This window comes from Carettochelys insculpta, chromosome 14, assembly GCF_033958435.1.
Source record: "Carettochelys insculpta isolate YL-2023 chromosome 14, ASM3395843v1, whole genome shotgun sequence".
NCBI lineage: Eukaryota > Metazoa > Chordata > Testudines > Carettochelyidae > Carettochelys > Carettochelys insculpta.
The window spans coordinates 299,269-320,373 of record NC_134150.1 but is presented as its reverse complement, the minus strand read 5'-3'; the positions used below and the strand labels follow the sequence as shown (position 1 = coordinate 320,373).

The 21,105-nt window shown below is 44.5% G+C and overlaps 1 protein-coding gene across 6 annotated transcripts in view; it reads right to left on the bottom strand.

Annotated features, from left to right (window-relative positions):
* HYDIN (HYDIN axonemal central pair apparatus protein) overlaps nt 1-21,105 on the bottom strand; it is a 286,881-nt gene that overhangs the window by 204,343 nt on the left and 61,433 nt on the right. For all 6 annotated transcript variants that reach the window (XR_012647429.1, XR_012647430.1, XM_075008458.1 and 3 more), the window contains exons 9-12: nt 19,963-20,062; nt 13,951-14,069; nt 5,350-5,573; nt 4,011-4,078 (exon numbers count right to left, since the gene is read on the bottom strand). Coding sequence is in view for 4 of the 6 variants with exons in the window: in XM_075008458.1 (XP_074864559.1) it covers nt 4,011-4,078; nt 5,350-5,573; nt 13,951-14,069; nt 19,963-20,062 (511 nt within the window). In the remaining 2 variants the exon portion in view is untranslated. The remainder of the gene's footprint in view (nt 1-4,010; nt 4,079-5,349; nt 5,574-13,950; nt 14,070-19,962; nt 20,063-21,105) is intronic.

Genomic DNA, 21,105 nt, shown 5'->3' with positions numbered 1-21,105 from the left:
CTGATATAGTCCAAAGGAGAGGACAACCTCCACGTCTGGTACCAGCTCAGCTGCAGGAGTTGCTGGGACAGTGCCAGAAGTTGACAAGAACACTGTGGTTGATACAGCCCTCAGTGCCGTAGAGCTCCTGTCAGTCATGGACGAGCTGGACCAGGAACCAACTGTGGTCGAATTGAAGAAAGCTATTGACAGCACTACAGTAGGAAAGGCCCCAGGCCAGGATGGTATACCACCAAAGGTAATCAAGTGTGCCGCGGACACACTCCTGGAACCCCTACATGAGCTGCTGTGCTGTACTGGAGAGAGGGTGAGGTTCCACAGTTATCTGGGACACCAACATTGTAATCTTCTTTAAGAACAAAGGAGACAGAAGCGACTTCAACAATTACTGTGAAATCTCCCTCCTAAGCATCACTGGTAAACTGTTCACTCGCGTCATCCTTGGCAGACTCCAGAAGATTGCTGACAGGGTGTATCCTGAATCACAGTGCAAATTTCGCACAGAGAGCTCTACCATCGACATGGTCTTCCATCTGAGGCAGCTGCAGGAGAAATGCAGGGAGCAGAGGAAGCCACTCTACATTGCCTTCATCAACCCAACGAAGGCCTTCGACTTGGTCAGCAGGGATGGACTGTTCAAACTGCTCCACAAGATAGGCTGTTCACCACGGTTACTCAAGATGATCCAGTCTTTCCACGAAGACATGAGAGGAACCATCCAATATGACGGCACATTATTGGATGTTTTCAGCATCAGGAGCGGCATCAAACAAGGATGCATCCTTACTCCGACTGCAAAACTTCCACATGCCTAAGGCCACTTTCAAGGAAATTTGTGAACTTCTGCCTCCTGCCCTGAAGCGCGGCAATACCAGAATGAGACCTGCTTTGAAAGTCGAGAAGTATGTGGCAATTGCTCTTTAGAAGTCTGCAATATCAGACAGCTACCAGTCAGTGGGCAATCAATTTGGAGTGGGCAAATCTATGGTGGGGGCTGTCATCATACAGGTAGCCAAGGCAATCAACATGCGTCTCCTGTGAAAGACTGCGACACTGGAGAATTTGCAGCAGATAGTGGATGGATTTGCTGCCAGGGGGTTCCCTAAATGTGGTGGGGCCATAGATGGAATGCACATCCCCATCCTGGCACCGGACCACCAATCCTCAGAGTACATTAACCACAAGGGGTACTTCTCTATGGTGTTGCAGGCATTGTTGGATTACAAAGGTCGTTTCACCGATATCAACATGGGGTAGTTGGGAAGGGTGCATGACGTGAGAATATTTAGGAATTCTCATCTGTTTAGAAAGCTCCAAAGCAGTATTCTCTTTCCAGACCAGAAAATTAACATTGAGGGCATGGAAATACCCATAGTGATTTTTGGTGATAATGTTTACACCTTGTTCCCTTGGTTTATGAAGCCCTACACGAGTACCCAGGACTCCAGTAAGGAGATTTTTAATTACAAGCTGAGCAGATCCAAAATGGTGGGCCCAACGGGTAGTAGTTAATGGCTCAATGTCTGGCTGGCAGTTGGTTTCAAATGGAATGTCCGAAGGCTCGGTTCTGGGACCGATGTTGTTCAACATCTTTATTAATGACCTGGATGACGGACTGGATTGCACCCTCAGCAAGTTTGCAGACAACACTAAGCTAGGGGGAAAGGCAGATACATTAGAGGGTAGAGATAGGATCCAAAGTGACCTGGATAAATTGGAGGATTGGGCCAAAAGACATCTGATGCGGTTCAACAAGGACAAGTGTAGAGTCCTGCACTTGGGACGGAAGAATCCCAAGCATTGTTATTGGCTGGGGACTGACTGGCTAAGCAGCAGTACAACTGAAAGGGACCTAGGGGTTATGGTGGATGAAAGGCTGGGTATGAGTAAAGAGTATATCCTTGTAGCCAAGAAGGCTAATGGCATATTAAGGTGCATTAGGAGAAGCACTGCAAGCAGATTTAGAGAAGTGGTCATTCCCCTCTATTCGGCACTGGTGAGGCCACATCTGGAATAGTGTCCAGTTTTGGGCCCCCCAGTATAAAAAGGACATGCACATGCTGGAGCAGGATCAGTGGAGGGCAATAAAAATGATTAAGGGGCTGAAGCACATGACAGGCTGAGGGTTTTGGGCTTATTTACCAACTTTGTCCATATATTCATTCTGGAGATACCATAACTGGACCTAATCACGTTAATTATAGGATTAGGGGCTCATTCTCCTGTACCTCAACCAATGTTATATATGCCATCATGTGCCAGCAATGCCCCTCTGCTATGTATATTGTACAGAGTGGACAATCACTTCACCAAAGAATGAATGGACACAAAGCATACATTAGGAATCTGAACACACATAAACCTGTCAGTAAGCATTTCAGTAGAGTGGGCCATACTGTCAAACACCTGAGAATATGCATCTTGCAACAAAGAGACTTCAACAGCAAATTACCAAGGGAAATGTATGAATTGCAGTTTATGCTCAAATTCGATAAGTTGAGGCTTGGCCTTAATAGAGACAGAAATTACCTCATGTATTACAAAGACAGCTTCCCTCTCTTTGATATTCGTAGAGATCTCAGGCAGGACACTTGGTATTTCACTCCCCTCCCCACACCCTTTGAGACCTCCCTCCCACACTTTCAGCTCTATTATTAACAGAGAGAAAGCCGTGCTAGTCTACATACTATCAAAACAAAAAAGCAGTAAAGTAGCACTTTAAAGACTAACAAAATAATTTATTAGGTGAGCTTTCGTGGAACAGACCCACTTCTTCAGACCATAGCCATACCTAAATATTGAGTCTGTTCTGGTCTGGCTATGGTCTGAAGAAATGGGTCTGTTCCACGAAAGCTCACCTAATAAATTATTTTGTTAGTCTTTAAAGTGCTACTTTTGCTTTTCAGCTCTACGTATCTGATTTGTCAGTGGGCTTTTTCCCAATTTTTTTGGATCTCTGTGTTATAAAACCATCAGTGCTGTACTGTATATCTCCAGACCTGAAGAAATGTGTCTTCCCCATGAAAGCTCATCACCTAAAATTATTTTGTTAGTCTTTAAGTGCTACATGACTGCTTGTTTGTTTTTGCTCGACATTGCAAATTCAATAATTCCAGTAACTTTGTTGGGAAGTCAGCAGTACAGAAGTCAGCGTTATAGCCGCTTAGAATTGACTTTCTGAGTGCTGAGGTGTAGATGTAGAGTTTTTAAAATCGACAATAGTACCTTAAATTTGACTTTATCTCCTATTATAACTAGGCCTAACTCTTTAGATATACATAGAGCAGTTAGGTCTGCTCTCCCACCCCTTTCTCCTTCTGAGACAAGACCATTTCTAGTCACTCTGCTGTCAAGGGCAATGTTAAAAAACAAAAACTAAAATATCAGCCACTCCTGGATACTGTGTAATATTTACATTAGCTACAACAACAGCGTCCCCTATTTGAAATCTCCATATGGGAAATGGAATACAAAGAGCTCACATTACTCCTTATCATAAAACTCTGACTGAGTCCATTGTTAGTACATCATATAAAGTGATGTAACTTGAGATCTCCTAGCGGTTGCTCACCAATCAAAAACTTTAACAAGCCTGAAACTCCTCTCCCTCTTTTCAGATGGTGCTGCAGGTTTCCTGTCACCCCTGATGAAATCCAATACTTTCTAGTTTCTTTTCAGAACTTGGTTTCATTGATGTGCATGCATTTCTCAATAAGAGCTGCCCAAATGCTGTGTGGGAAATTTGGATCCTTTCAGGTTCAGTTATTGGTATTGCCTCCCTGGTCCTTTGTTACATCAGCAAATAGTTCTCTGTGCTTGTTTTGCAATGTGGATTTCTTCTTTTATTTATTTTAAAAAATCACCTGTCTCTATGAAACAGAGCTTGTTTCAGTACTCCAAAGCTTTACACAAAGGCTGTCATGCAGGGAAGGCTCTTGCACTAAAATGTTTCATTTTAATATTGCAGTAGGACTTCATCTACAACTGGCAACTAAGAAAAATATACTCACCAAAGGGGACATCACCAAAATTTAAGGATGATACATTGAAATGAAATGTTGGTCCGATGACACAGCCCCTGGAAGGAAAGAGACAGGAGAAAGAAGTGTCATTCTGGTTAGTAAGAAAGAGTCCAAAGTGTTTAACTGCTGCTATTGGATGTTTATTTTAGACTCACCAGTTTCAAATCAATACACTTCCCACTGTGATTATTAAGGCATCTATGCGGAAGCCAGGCAGCTTAGGTAAAGTAGTGAATAAACTAAACTGAGGAAAGATGACTTTCTTTAGTCCTGTTTATCAACAGCAGTCAAGTCCAACTCTTCTGAAGGGAGGGAAGTTGGGATCAAGTGAAATGATCCACTAAGTGACGTTTCCTTCCCACCTTTGGCAAGGACCCGGAGTATAACAGTTTCACTTCTGTATGCCCTTTTTTCAATGTATTTCAACTGACAGAGCCCCTAAATCGCCATCCCGTGATGCTACTGCAGTCAGGCTCCCAGACCATAGCTTCACTGGCTTGATGCTCTTCAAAATGCCTGCCATGGTTCTGGGCCGTAAATCATATTCTTCTGAGGGATAAAGTTTGTCTTTAACTTGAAAAATATTGTCCTATACAACCAATGAACAAGCAGGATTCTGAGGCATGGATCCAAAAGAGCTCAAAACACCTGCCAGCATCCCAAATGCAAGTCAGATAGTATTAGAAGACATGGCTGTTGTACTGGAACTGTGGCTAATGGAGAAAACCACCCATTAGCCACATGCACCCTAACTGACAATTAAAATGACCAATGCACACCTGAATTACAGCAGATATGAACTACAGCACTCTGAACTGCTCTGATGCCTGCTCATTTTCCTACTTCTTCCCTGTCCCCCAAAACCCTTCTTTCATTCACCACCCCAACAGCCTGGACATTTGCAGACTCCACTGAAACTAGTGACCGGATCTGTTGTTTCACGTGTACTACCTGCCTGGGGCAAAGAACTGAGATCTCTGTCTTTCTGTACTGAATAATGGGACCACAGCCCTTGCACTCAGCTATGAAACTTTGTTCCCAGGATGGTGACTGCTGGGAGTGATAGGGTGGTTTCCAGTGGGCTGCTGAAGGAAGTCTACATTAATTGTCCGTATGTACTCCACAGTATCTTCTCTTTTTCTGACACCAGCATCCCTTCTGATATCAACTTCACCCTTCTACTGAGCTGGTTCCTGAGCTTGTCCACAGTAGCTCCATCTGTCAAATGAACTATCTCACAGGGGGCTGTGAGGATCAAGACTGTCCTAAAATGAAAGAAGCTACAGAAATACAAATATTAATGAAAACTCATTATAGCCCAGCTTACCTAATAGTTAACTTCACAGGCTCGGGGGCTCCATGCACACTGAATTTAAACTCTTCTGAGAACTCGCCCAGGATGGTGGAACTGAAGGAGATCCGGATGGACTGAAGTCCACCTGGCAGAATGATGCCCTCTTTGGGATCCAGGGTAAAACAGGTGCCCAGAGCAGTAGATGGAGGGATCAAGATGAAGAGGGCATCAATGGCTCCTTTGTTAGACAGGATAGCCTGCAAGCAGTAAAAAGGAAGGAATGGAAACATACAAGAAACCTTTACTTCTCACGGATTGAATGGGTTTATTTCCTGATTAAATGATTAACATCTGAAAAGGAGAGAAATGACAAGACTTTGCTTGTCAGAAGCTAAGGGAAATATGGTGGGCTAAATGCTGCACTCAGATAAATCTGCAATAATTTCAAATAAGTCAAGAAGAATTGCTCTGAATTTATAACAGCACTCCTGAGAGCAGAATATCCTCCACCGTAACTGACTTTGCAACAGAAGATAGATACTGAACACAGATATCTGTGCTTTTGAAAAACTCCCCAGGATCAGCAAAGAACACTCACATTATTTCTGAAGAAATATCATGCAATCATGTTTCTCCTAATGGTCCAAATCCTGCTACATACTGAATGCATTCCACTCCCATGACGCCCATAAGATGAGGGCACTTGGCATCTTGCAGACTTTAGTGGACTGTGCTGTCACATTAATAATGCCCACACTTCTTTTTATAGAACTGGGAGCATAAATCAGATAGCAAACAGACATATTACCAAGACCAACAGACAGATATCCTTTCCTGGGGACTATCCTTGCATTAGAATCATAGAATTATAGGGCTCGAAGGGACCTCAGGAGGTCATCTAGTTCAGCCCCCTGCTTCAAGCAGGATCAACCTCAACTAAGTCATCCCAGCCAGGACCTTGTTAAGCCGGGACTTAAAAACCTCGAGGAATGGAGAAACCTCCATCTCTCTAGGCAATGCATTCCAATGCTTCACCACCCTCCTGGTGAAGTAGTTTCTCCTAATATTTATTTATTGAATTATTTTAATCCCTCCTTTCAAAAGCACTTTAGGTTCCTCAGATAAAAGATTCTATATTACATAAATGCAAAACATTATGAGTTCATTTTATAAAGCTACTTATCTTATTTTTCCAACTGCCTTTCTTTTTAGGTGGAAAAGACATTTGCTGTTTATTGTCTAAAGCCAAGTAGTACTCTAAAACCTGAGTACTGCTCATTTCACAACCATATAAAAGTAGTGGTTCAATACAGGTATTTTTTATTTTCCTTGATATTGCTGGATCAGCTCTTTATTAGCTAAACTATAAAAGGTATCAGGATTCCCAGATGTCTGGTTTTCGACCAGAACACTCAGTCAAAAAGGGACTCTGACAGCTCAGGTCAACACCACCAACTAGGCGGCTGAAAGTCCGAGAGGCAGTGCAGCAGGGCTAAGGCAGGCTCCCTACTTGCTACGGCTCTATTGTCCCCTGGAAGCTGCAGCATGTCCTCCCTCCAGCTCCTATGTGTAGGGGCACCCTGGGGATGCCACATGCTGTCTCTGCCCCAGGTCCCAGCACAGTAACTCCCATTGTCTGGAAACCAAGGTCTGCAGAAGCTGCGGGTTGGGGCAGTGTCTGAGAACAAGGCAGTGCACAGAGCCACCTGGCTGCATCTCCATGTGGGAGTCTGATGGCAAACAGGCTGTTGCTTCTGGGAGCTATTTAAGGAGCCCTTCTTGCTGGATCCCACATCAAGCTACCATGGGCGGGGAAAGGGGCCTTCCTTGTCATCCCCAGCTGGGAGTCACCTGGGTAAGACCAAGCCCCAAACTCTGCCATGCCTTGAACCCATCACAGCCCTGAGCACTGCCTCTCACTCCAACCTCCTGCCCTAGTCCTGAGTCCTCACTCTTGCCATCCAACCCCTCACCCCCAGCCCAATGTGAGGGTCTGTACCCCGAGTCAGAGCACTCACACATACACTCCTGATCCCAAACCTTCCCCCAGCCCACAGCGCCCTCACATACCAAACCTCTCATTCCCGGCCCCACCCTGAAGTTCACACCCAAGCCCAAAGCCTGTACTCCTGCTGGTACCCCAGCCCCCTGCCTCTGCCCAGCACCCCATCCCATACTCTGAACCCTTCAGCTCTGCCTTACAGCCTGGAGTCCCCTTCTGCATCACAAACCCTCATCCCTAAAATCCCTGGAAGCTGCATGGAAACTGTTTAAAGACACCATACTAGAGGCCCAACATAAATGTATACCCCAAATAAAAAAACACACTAAGAGACCTAACAAAGAACCACCATGGCTAAACAGCCATGTTAAAAAGGCAGTGAGAGAGAAAAGGGCAGCTTTTAAAAAGTGGAAGTCAAATCCTAGTGAGGAAAATAGAAAGGAACATAAACACTCCCAAATTAAGTGTCATAATGTAGTAAGAAAAGCCAAAAAAGATTTTGAGGAACAGCTAGCCAAAAATGCAAAAAATGATAGTAAAATGTTTTTTAAATACATTAGAAGCAGGAAGCCCGCTAAAAAAGCAGTGGGGCCCTTGGACGATAAAGATATAAAAGGAGCGATCAAGGAAGACAGTGCCATTGCGGAGCGATTAAATGATTTCTTTGCTTCAGTCTTCACGGCTGAGGATGTTACAGAGGTTCCTAAATCTGAGCCAGCCTTTTTAGGTGACAAATCTGAGGAACTCACTCAGATTGAAGTGACATTAGAGGAGGTTCTGGAGTTAATTGATAAGCTGAATAGTAACAAGTCTCCAGGACCAGACGGCATTCACCCAAGGGTTCTGAAAGAACTCAAATGTGAAATTGCGGAGTTATTAACAGTGGTTTGTAACCTATCATTTAAATCCACTTTGGTACCAAATGACTGGAAGACGGCCAATATAACGCCAATATTTAAAAAAGGCTCTAGAGGAGACCCTGGCAATTATAGACCGATAAGTTTAACATCAGTACCAGGCAAATTAGTAGAAACACTAGTAAAGAATAAAATTGCAAGGCACGTAGAAGAGCACGAATTGTTGGGCAAAAGTCAGCATGGTTTCTGCACAGGGAAGTCGTGTCTAACTAATCTATTAGAATTCTTTGAAGAGGTTAATGAACAGGCGGACAAGGGGCACCCAGTGGACATAATATACCTACATTTCCAGAAAGCCTTTGACACGGTCCCACACCAAAGGCTTTTATGTAAATTAGGTGGTCATGGGATAGGAGGAAAGATCCTTTCATGGATCGGGAATTGGTTAAAAGACAGAAAACAAAGGGTGGGAATAAATGGTAAATTTTCACAATGGAGGAGGGTAACTAGTGGTGTTCCCCAGGGGTCAGTCCTGGGACCGATCCTGTTCAACTTGTTCATCAATGATCTAGAAAATGACGTAAGCAGTGAGGTGGCAAAGTTTGCAGATGACACCAAGTTGTTCAGGACAGTCAAAACCAAAAGGGATTGTGAAGAACTACAAAAAGATCTCAGCAAACTGAGTGATTGGGCAGCAAAATGGCAAATGAAATTTAATGTGGGTAAGTGTAAGGTAATGCATGTTGGAAAAAATAACCCAAATTACACGTACTACATGATGGGGTGAAATTTAGCTACGACAGATCAGGAAAGGGATCTTGGAGTTATAGTGGATAGTTCTTTGAAGACATCCACGCAGTGTGCAGCGGCAGTTAGTAAGGCAAATAGGATGTTAGGAATTATTAAAAAAGGGATCGATAATAAGACAAAAGATATCATACTTCCCCTATATAAAACTACGGTACGCCCACATCTTGAGTACTGCATGCAGATGTGGTCTCCTCACCTCAAAAAAGATATATTGGCATTAGAAAAGGTTCAGAAAAGGGCGACTAAGATGATTAGGGGCTTGGAACGGGTCCCATACGGGGAGAGGCTAGAGAGACTGGGACTTTTCAGTTTGGAAAAGAGGCGATTGAGGGGTGATATGATAGAGGTATATAAAATCATGAATGGTGTGGAGAAAGTGAATATAGAAAAATTATTTACCTTTTCCCATAATACAAGAACTAGGGGACGCCAAATGAAATTGATGGGTAGTAGGTTCAAAACTAATAAAAGGAAATTTTTCTTCACACAGCGCACAGTCAACCTGTGGAACTCCTTGCCCGAGGAGGCTGTGAATGCCAGGACTCTATGAGGGTTTAAAAAAGAGCTTGATAAATTTTTGCAGGTTAGGTCCATAAATGGCTATTAGCCAGGGATAAAGTATGGTGCCCTAGCCTTCAGAACAAAGGCAGGAGATGGATGGCAGGAGATAAATCACTTGATCATTGTCTTCTGTTCTCCTTCTCTGGGGCACCTGGCATTGGCCACCGTCGGCAGATGGGATGCTGGGCTGGATGGACCTTTGGTCTGACCCAGTATGGCCATTCTTATGTTCTTATGTTCTTATCCTTAGCCCGATCCCAGAGTCCACAGTGCCAGCTGTAGCCCTCACCCCTTCTTGTATCCCAACCAACTGCCCCAGCCAGCTCCCTCCCATAGGCTCAACGCCTTACTTCCGGCCCCAGCCCAAAGCCTGTCTCTCCAGCTGGAACCTTCCCTCCTGCACTCCAAGCCTCTGCACCAGCATGGTGAAAATGTGTGAGTGAGTGACAGTGGGGAGAGAGAGAGAAAGAGAGGGGAGATGGAGCGAGTGGATATAGGGCCAGGGATGGTTTGGGCTAGAGGACTGGACCTCAGAGGTGGGGCAGGGCAGAGGGCAGGACAAGGCTCTTTGTTTTTGCAAAGGCCAGTGGACAAGAAGGGCAAATACCAGCACAACTTGTTCCAAGCAATTTTAACTTCATAAATATTGACAAGCACAATCTACGACTTTTACAATGGTTTGTGACAAATTATGAGTTTAGGGTTGGATTCTATGGACTGCTGGGCACCCACAAATCCCTTCGTCTTGAATGAGATGTAGACCTCATCTTCTCTCCAGATCATACCCTTTGTACTGGTCAAAAAGTCCCCATTACTGTCATAAACCCATTGTTTCAATGATAAATTTTGCCCTTGGCAAAATTATAAATTTCTTCCATTGGCAGGGTGACTTCCTGACATTTCCACAGACACATATCATCTGTTTTACAATCTCTTGCACCCTTTCGTCCTTGGAGAATCTAATAAAGAGACTGGTGAAGAAGCATGAAAAACTGACTTTTTTTTTTTAAAAAAATTCCAATGCTGCTGAGAATAGTTGTACACCCTTCTATTTCTCATTGAGGAAAGGAAAAAAAATGATCATGCATGCTGTCATGTATCTTCCTCCTTCATTACACTGGGTCCTAATATAAGCTACACCCAAGTTGAGGTTTAATCACTATGCAGCTGCCAAGAACAGCACTGACTAAGGGTAACAGCTAGTTGTTTAAATTGTCTCAAGGAAAATAATAAATTGAGAGAGAAATAAAGCATCAGCATTAAAAATGCACAGAGTACAAAATATTTACGTGAAGAAACACCTCAAGAATGTACCTTCCTGCTACAGCAGGGCTTTCAAAAATGTCCAGCATGATGCATTGCCTCATTTAATACCTCATTAGGTTGCTGTGTTTTTCAGATTTGCTAACATTTGATGACATTGCTAATATTTGCTTCACTTGCTAAAATACTTTAACTCTTTTAGATTGATGCTTAAGGTCCTTATTGCAAAAGAGTAAGGTGTGGGAAAAGGTTGATAGGCCATGGACAGCATTCAGAGTCAGCTGGAAGTGATAATTTGCAGTCAATAGACCAGATGGCTTTTCTTTTTGTGACACTGCATCCCATATTCTTCACAGTGATATTATGATATATGTTTCTGTCACAATAAAAACAAAGGCTGTGTTATCCAGCCTTGCACCAACCAGAAAGCTCTATAAACTGACAGTTCTAATCATCATAGAAAGTCCCATTGATAGTTCACTTGGTGCAGGGCTGGCATGCTTCCTGCCTGGCTCCCTAGAAATGGTGACTTGTCTCTGCTGCTCTTACATGGAGAAACGTCCAGAAGGGGTTCAAAGTATGGGAGGAATTGGGGGGATGGGGCATAGGTGGGAATGAGGGATGCAGGCTCTGGGAGGAAGCTTGGGTCCAGAAGGGGGTTCATTGTTGGGCCTGGGGTCCTGGATCTGCACAGCATTTACCTCAGGTGTCTCCCTGTATGTGGTGACATGTCCCTGCTACTCCTAAGCAGAGGAGCCAGGGTGTTCTGTGCGCTGCCTCCGTCCACAAGTGTCACCCACACAGCTCCCATTGGCTGCAGTTCCCCGGTAGCAGGACCTGTGGAGCCACCACTTTGGGTGGAGACAGTGCACAGAACCATCTAGGGTTTTTCGCTCCCTTCTGGAAACACCTGAGGAACAAAGACTGAAATGGGGAAAGTTCTAGACCCAGGCTAAAAGGATTTCTAGCCTGTAAAGGAAGCAGTTGGGGATTCCAGCTGTAAAGTGAGTGCAGCTTGCCTCCTAAAAATATGCAGCCTGTTTGTAGCATCTCTTAAGGGTAAGAATCTGCTATTCATATTCCATCTATTTAGCATATTAAGTTCAGATTGAATTTTTGCTTATGTGCTATGTAATCTACTTCAAACTGTTAGCTATCACTTACAATCACTTAATACCTACCTTTTGCAGTTAATAATCTTATTTTTGATCTAATCCAGTGAGTTGGAGTGAAGTATGTGGGAACTTAACAGGCAAAGGCCATTGTATATTTTTCTCCACATTGACCAAGGGGACAAATGTTATGAGTTCACCCTGTACAGTTCCTTGCGCAGAGCAAGACAGGCATAATTTGGTATTTGTGCTCTGGGGTTGGGGGAGGGAGTGCCTAAGATGCTGAGAGTTGCCTTAGCCATAACTTCTCCATGCAAGGGCTGGTCAGAAAGCCTGCATGTAACTGCAGCTGGGTATGTCCCTATCTCTATGCTGGTGAAAGTGAAGGCTGGAGGACTTTACAGCTTGTCATAGTAGTACAGAGTGAGAGGAAGCCCAGTTTGGTGAGTCAGGGTGCTCAGTGGCACCCCAGGTCCGGGTGGCATCCTGTGGGAAACCCATCATACCTGTAATCTCAGGAATCTGATGGATGCATTGAATTGAGTTCGGTCTGAAGGGATTTCCATGAAATGGAGCTCGTACACAGCAAGCTTGTCCCAGCTACTAGCCACATCTAGTCTACAGAATCTGTGTCAGCACAGACACCATGTAAGCTGACAGCAGGATTTCTTCTGCCATCATAGTACCCCTGTCTCTCCAAACAACAATCAGCAATGCTGAGAGAAGAGCACTTCTATTAACACAGTTCCATTTACATATTTACATTGGGGGGACGGGTATCGGAGGGGTAGCCGTGTTAGTCTGGATCTGTAACAGCAACAAAGGGTCCTGTGGCACCTTATAGACTAACAGAAAAGTTTTGAGCACGAGCTTTCGTGTGCACAGACTCACTTCATCAGATGCTGGTCTTGGAAATCTGCAGGGCCAGGTATAAATAAGCCAGAGCAAGGCTGGGGATAACAAGGTTAGCTCAGTCAGCAAGGGTGAGGCTTACTACCAGCAGTTGATCTGGAGGCGTGAACACCAAAGGAGGGGAAGCTGCTTCTGTATTTAGCCAGCCATTCGCAGTCTTTGTTTAAGCCAGAGCTGAGGGCATTGAATTTGCAGATGAATTGTAGCTCAGAAATTTCTGTTTGGAGTCTGGTCCTGAAATTTCTTTGCTGTAGGATAGCTACTTTTAAGAGCTACAATTCATCTGCAAATTCAATGCCCTCAGCTCTGGCTTAAACAAAGACTGCGAATGGCTGGCTAAATACAGAAGCAGCTTCCCCTCCCTTGGTGTTCACGCCTCCAGATCAACTGCTGGTAGTAAGCCTCACCCTTGCTGACTGAGCTAACCTTGTTATCCCCAGCCTTGCTCTGGCTTATTTATACCTGGCCCTGCAGATTTCCAAGACCAGCATCTGATGAAGTGAGTCTGTGCTCACGAAAGCTCGTGCTCAAAACTTTTCTGTTAGTCTATAAGGTGCCACAGGACCCTTCGTTGCTATTGGGGGGACGGTTTGCCAGCAGACGTAGGTCAGCTATAGGCAAAGATTTTCATACCCTGATCGACATAGCTAGGCCAACAAAACTTTGTGGTGCAGACCTGGACGCTGTGTCCTAACAGCTGTAGCACAAAGGTGCACTTAAGGCCTGAACCAAAGCTTACTGAAATCGCCGAAGTCTTTTTGTAGAGCAGTGGCATTGTCCGTATGCTATTTTGATGCATAAAGTGCTCCTCAAGTCAGAAAACACATCAGACACAAAAACTCTGCCCTAAGGATTTTGCAAAGAGCAATACCTATCTCAAATTAGGCAGTGGTCGCTTCATATAGGAACATACACACTATTCAAAACCTGGGTTTGCTCATTCTGAGTTTGCACTGAGGATATCTGGCCACACTCAAACCAAAATGAGCAAGTTACTAAAAGCTCTGAGGTTCATGAGTCACCATATTTTGTAGGATTATATCACTTCTAGCTGTACAGTAAGTAGACTCGGTAGTTCACACACCCTGGGCCTACCAGCACTGCCCTATTTGCTTACCTCATAACAGTGTGTTGAGCCAACAAAGACCTTCCCAATATCTAGATGGTCAAAGCTGAAGAGCAGCTTGGGGCCCACCCCTTCCCCTTTGATGCGCAGAGGGAGCCGGGTCTCACGGCCTGTGAAGAAGATAAAGATTTCAATACACAAAACATAGGAATTACCAAACTGGGTCGGTCCCATCTAAGTCCACTGTGACACCAGCTGAATGACCATGCCATGCTAGAGTGTACTTAGGTAGATCAAAATACTGGTTAGATGTATGAGGGTGTTTAAATTTCATGAAAACTAGTAGAATGCTACTGGTATTGTTTTCACTTACCTATTCCATAACGTAATACCAAACACTTACATGCTAAACACCCTTGTACTTAGTTCACTCCTCAAAGAAATCTTATGAAATACTAATGAAGAACTTAAGGACTTTAACAGAAATACTGATTCCAAAGAAAGAGGCCATTATGCATATACAGTAAACTCTTTAATATCCAGCAGCCCCAGGATTGAGAGGTTGCCAGAGATTCAAGTATTCTGGATAATAGAGAGGTATACCTAGCAATGCATAACACGAAAGAAAAACAAAATTAGATATTAAGAAACAAGCAAAAATGTATGCAGAATACTTCATTTATCAACAACAGTAACAGTATACACTGTAAACTTATACTATATTCACTGTATTTATTTGTTATTTACTGTCACTATATTGTATTCATGGAAAACATAACTAAAATTTGCTTATGGTTAAAATGCCATTTATCTGAGAGTTCCAGATGATGGAATGCCAGATATGAGAGTTTACTGTAGTCAAGTCAAAGGTCTAAGTGCACTTCACACTCACCATCATCAAAGGAAAAGCCCATGTTAATAAAAACACTCTCAGCTTGTTTTCTGTGTGATGAGACTATAAAATGGATTCCAAGAAAGATTCTGTACTCTGGACTGTCTGGATTCTATCAGGGTCCCCAGGGTTATTCTAGGATGCCCTGAAAGACTTTCTGGGACACTGGCAGTTTATTATATCATTGTTACAACTTGGGGTTACAAACTGTAGTTTACCTATTATTAGCTTTTACCTGCTTTAAACAAGTGGTTTTTACCCATGAAAGTTCATGACTAATAAATGTGTTAGTCTCCTACATGCCACAGGACTGCTTATTAGCAACATTAAATTTGGTGACAAGATGGGCTGGAGAGCTGAGTGGACTCTATGGTAAGACTACAACAGCGATCCAGGATTTGCCACTGTCTTGGTGAGATCCAGTTACTGAACACAACACCATTTTGCAGCACCAATGAGAGTTCTGCAAGCGGTTTCAATGGGATCAGGTGTGGCTGGGTCCCTGGTAGCTGGGTTGCCTAGTGGCTAGATCACAGGGTAGGTGGGCAGAAATGGGGAAGGGCAACATTGGCCCCTGGCCTCCTGTCCCCTTGTCCCAGGAACTCTGAACTACTCCCTAGCTAGTCCTTAAGTTTGGGATGTGGCCCCAGTTGTCCAGATTCCCCTTACTTGGGGTCTCACAGAAGATTCCCCCTTTTTCCTAAAGGGGTAGGGTGGGGGTTTCCTTGCTCCCATGGCTGCTGAGCAAAGAGATTGGAGTTCCTAACCTAAGCCCACTGAACCTGCTCATGTCTTCCTGGTAGTCAGCCCCAACAGAGCTAGGTCCCTTCCTTTTCTCCTCCCTCCAGGCCTGGCATTGGCTGCAGATTAACTAGGACAGGGCTAGCTGGGTCCAGAGTTTTTCTTTAAGACTTGGGATGCTGGGCCATCCCTTCCTTCACTCCCTCACATCAGCATTCAGACCTTCGTGTGTTGTAGAAGGGTCAGTGTGACAGATTCAGTGGGCAGATGTTTTGAGGCCCAAAGGCCACTGTATTAAAACAAATTAATTAAAAATAAAATAAATCTGCATTTCTTTTCCCTCTGGCATATGCCCCAAGCCTCTCTCAAGCCCCAGGAAGTCTCCTTCTCAAGCCTTTAACCTCTTACCCCAAATTGCTCCTAAAGCCCTAAAATGACCCATTATTCCTCTTCCTCCTGCCAGCCTGAACCTCATGCAAGGTTAACCTTCTCCTCAGCTTAGGAGGACAAACCTGAGCTTCATCCACAGTCTGTCAGCATTGCTCCTAACTCATCTCTGAGTCTATGTGGGGTGGGAAAGAGAATGAAGCTGAACACTCAGTCATCCTTTCCAAGAGTTCCACACTGTACCAGTCTTGGCGAAACCAGACTTCTGCTTGGACTACATGCATGTTAGTGAACTGCCCTAGAGCTATTTCAACTGGATGGGAAAATAAGTGGGCACAGGCCCCATTACAGAACTGAGAATCCCAGGCATCTACAGAAGTCAGGGAGCCATCTTCCATAAACTAAGCAACCAAGCATCCCTGTCCCACACACCCCACAGCGTCCTTCTCCCTTCAACCCATACACAGACACTTGAGTGTCCCTCCTGCCCCATGCATGTCCCCCTGTGGAGAGCACCTCCAATTCTCTGCTAGCCACCCAGAGTCCCTCCCACTGTTGGCCCCTGAATGCCTCTTCTGCCTCTGCAAGTCCCCGAATGCCCCCAACCCCCCATGTGCCCTCCCATGCCCGTCACACCAAATCTCCTTTGCATCCCCAAACCCTCCTGAATGCCCCCATGCATATATACACCATTTACCCTCTATTATCCCCCACCTATTCTGACAGCCTTCACACACATCCCCCCTCAGAAAAGCTTCCAACTCCTCAGTACCACTGACCACACCTGCCAACATTCCTTGCTGCCCTGAAACCCCCTTGCCCCACCTCCATCCCCTCAACATTACCCTCTCATACCCATCCCTCTGAGCTCTGCCCACCTTCCCTCCCCCCACTTCCAATCCCTTACCCCACAACCTGCCTGCAGCTCAACCTTCCCCTCACCCACCAGCTCTGGAACTTTCCTGAGAATCCACCAGCCACCTTCCCCCTCCCCCGCCCACCCTTACCTCAGTGCTCTGGCTCCCATCCCAGGCTACTGCCGACCCTTCTAAGCCTGGCCAGCCGGCTGCATTCAAACTCATTGCCTGCACTGCTCTCACACAGCCTTGCACAACCACTTCTCCATCCAACAGGGATAGCAGGGGGCGTGAATGTAGGGAGTGGGCTGGGCCACATTTGAATGGAGTGATGTTGCATTCTGGTGCAAGGGGCCACAAGGCTGTTCAGTTGTGGGGTGTTTTCCTAGTTGTTGGGGGGAACACCTGAGATGGAAGCCCTGTGTAAATGCACAGTGGACACACTGGTTAACCCTGGTCTGTGTGAGTATAACACTTATAATGACCTTAAATGGTCATTTCCTTACTTTTATGTGGTTGGGTTTTATAAATGACACAATAGACAAGAAGACCAACAATTTTAAGCTGTGTTTTAAAAAAAAAAATGTTTCTGGAAAAAACATTTTTCCCTTGCTCTGGATTCTTTATAACTTTGATGTTAGTTATTTTTACAGTTCAAATACTTGGGATGGACAGAGTACCAAACTACCACATTGAAAGAGTGAATGGCAATGGTCTCCAGAATCTAGACTGAGCTAATATAGTCTAATTTAGGATTCAGTCCTATAAGGAGTGTTAAAATAGGGCTTTACAATGGAAGCTGGCTGTAATCTTACCTACAAAAACTACTTCCTTTCTTTAATACCTCCTGACTTTCCCTCACTGTTAAAGGCTGTGTTCAGCTAATGGAAAAGTGGAAGAAACCTCTGTATGTGCTCAGTCAGATCTGAAAGTGAATTTTAATTGGACTGCTTTTGGCTCTTCCTGTTTGTTTTCTACAAAAACAGAGAGCTCTGTTTTACTAACATATATACCTAGATTACCATGGTATCTCCACTGTGTGTGTGTGCGTGTCAGGGAGGGGTGTCAAAGGGAGAAATTCTTGCATCAACTCCTCTTCTGCTTCTCATTCTGTTGGAGCACCTGAATCAATGAGAGTACGATCAGCAGTTACTTTAGTGTGTCTTTACTAGACCCACTAAATTGACCCCAGGAGATCCATTCCCACAGTGTTAATCTTCCAGTAAGTGTAGACAAGGCCTGAGTTCTAGTTCTGCTATTACACTCAGTCTATCTGGATAGATTTCCCCAGCATGAATGCGGTGGCTTTCTTTCTTTCTCCCTCCTCTATTCATTGGGGCTCCCCCTAGCTGAATGTTTTACTTCAGATGTTAGCAATGAACAAGCTTATTCTCTGTTCAGCACACTGGGAGACTCTGGTAGAAAGCTGAGTAATACTCCTCTGATGGTACAACTAGAAGACCAGGCTAAGGCACAGAATGTCAAACATGGAATTCTTTGCAAGGGCTTTTCAAACAAATTTTCTCTTCTGTGGGGCAGAGGAATGAGGGCCAATCGTTGCAGCTGGCAGGAGAGATGACAGGTTGTTAACAGAAGCCCTCTAATTACTGGACATTATGTTTGCCAAGTAAATCCTATGCAATTATGATGCTTAAAAAGTACTTGCTTGACACTTGCTTTAGCTTCAAGCTTTATGGATAGAGCCTTATGCTGATACAAAAACATGGATCTACATCTGCCAGGCTCAATTCTTCACCTGATCCATAATCTGTGAGTTGGATTTTTCTTGCATATGCACAACAGATCATCTGGAGGGAAAGTGGGAGGGAGCAGTGATGAGCAGGTAGGGGCAGGGTCATGCAGGGAAGAGGCAGGCAGTAGGAAAGCAGGGACTGTGGGTAAGGGGCAGCTGGGGAAGGAAAGAGAGAGGGCTGGCACTCAACCCCTCATGCAGGGAGATTTAGGACAAAGCTTCCCCTGCCTGGCACCCCTCCCTCCACCTGGCAGCTGGATACAGAGTGTGGAGAGCCCTGCATAAGCACTCCACTATTTGTGGATATCCATGTATACAGAGGGTTCTACTTATGGAAGTCAACAAATAACTATGCACAGACCACAGATTATACCGTCCAGTTTCTCAGTGGGAATTTGGCTGCCAACACACCAAGGGCCTGATGTTCCCTTCCATTTCAGAAACCCACAATCAGGAAAACACTCCACTAGAGAGCCCAAAATGTCCTCTTGCAACCTTCACAGCCTACAGCTCTAGAGGAGTGCCTTACAGAATGCTGACCAGGACAGAGGAACTGCACAGCTCCAGGAATGTTTCACTGGTTTCAGACAGCAGAACTTAATGGCTGTCTCCACAAGAGGTAAAAGAGAGAAATAGTGAGTCAGTCACTGCAGGCAGAAGACACTTGTATTCCAGGGTCAGCTGAGATATGCATATAGTCACAAAGGAAGCAGGACGCAGGCGGCACTCAGCTATAAAGGCAAGGTAGGTTCAACTGCACCAGGCTGGGAAAGCATTGCCCTCAGTCCCCATGGGGCTGAATGCATCTAGACTTACTTTTCTGCCTCTCCACCCACCAGTAGGGAAAGAAACATTAGGGCTACAAGACTTGCTGCTGCTAGTATTGACATACTTGCCAATCCATTCTGCAGCTCTCTGCAACACTGCACAGAGAAAGGGCCTGCTGCTTGGCATCAGACTTTAGAGCAGTGCCCTGCCACTCATGCAGTCACACGATATGAGCCACAGTCAAGGCGATGATTGGAAGCCACAAGCCAAGCTGGTATCTGCCTGAACATTTGAGAGTTAAATCTATTGTATTGCATGGTCCATATAACACAAAGACTGACTTAATTTTGGTCTAAATGATCTCAGTGTATTTACATAAAACAAAAAAGTGGGTCTGTCCCATGAAAGCTCATCAACTAACAAATTATATTGTTAGTCTTTAAGGTGCTACAGGACTGCTGTTTTGTTTTGAGAAGATACAGACTAACATGGCTACCTCTCTGAGACTATGCAGTGTATTTAGTGACTTCCAGACATCACATCCTGAAGGTCTGCATCTGGGGCAGCTGACCACCACCAGAAAAGTCTCAGGCAGAAGTGCATGTTGACATTAAACCCAAACATACTTGCACGCTATGCTTCTTCCTCAGGTGGGAATGCTGTACCTGAAATGTCACAGTAGATGGTTCTGTGATAGACTTTGGCTTCTCGTGGTTTAAAGATCACATTAATTTCAGCTGTAGCTTGTGGCCAAACATCTCCTTCCTGCAACAAAAAAAGGATAGAGCACTTTCAACTGCAGATGCACAAGCTTTTGTTTTTTTAAAAAGGAAAACCTGAAGGTATGAAGCCATGTACTGAAAAGGTAACTGCCTTATTAACAGCACGTGCTGGTGTTTCTACCAAGAAATAATGTGCATAGCAAGATTATTATACTCTGACACATCATACCAGAAAAATTTAAGACACTAATCTTGTACACCACAGAAAGCCAAGGTAGGCGAGGTAATATTTCGTATTGGATCAACTTCTATTGGCAAGAAACGGCTATCAAGCCTACACAAAGTTCATCCTCACTTTGTTCAAACAACTTAGTTAAACTCATATAAACATGGATTTATATGAGTTTAACTAAAAATAAAATCTGCCCCAACGTCTCCAAAGAAAACCTAGCCCAATTTGTCTGAGACTTTAACTTAGCAGGAGACGTAAGATAAGACATAATGACAGTCTTCTCTGGCTTAGTTAATACAAATGTGTAATAATTTACTCAGTGTTCATTATTCTACTATTACCACTAGCTAAATATAATTAAATCTATCACTTCATATCCTAGCAGTCTATTCCCTGAACAGGTGTATCAACATGTGAAGTATGCAGCTAATTTTGTTTGCCACACTATCTATACTGTACAAGGCTTAGTTTTGTACTTTTCAATTTTTAAAAGGAGTATGCAAAGGCAGACACAGTGCCTAAGCACTAAGGTCTGATTCTCTATCCTAGCTGTCATCCTCAGAGCAGAAAGCTGGAGAGGCCACCCATTTAGTCTCTCAATGGCTAAGAATTCTTTTCTACCGGAAGTCTTAGTTTGCAGCAAGCTGGAATGTAAACCCTCTCACACCGGCCTGTTGCACACTAAGCACTCATACTTCTCTTCTGTCAGAGTTGACTGCTCCTCCCACCCTTGGCCACACCTGTTCTCAGGCAAGGAGACAGGCCCTGTTCCCCATTGTCCCTGATGGCAGTCAGCCCTGCAAAACCAATTGCTAGGCTGATTGCCTGAATTTGAATTACAGTTTGCTAGGCTG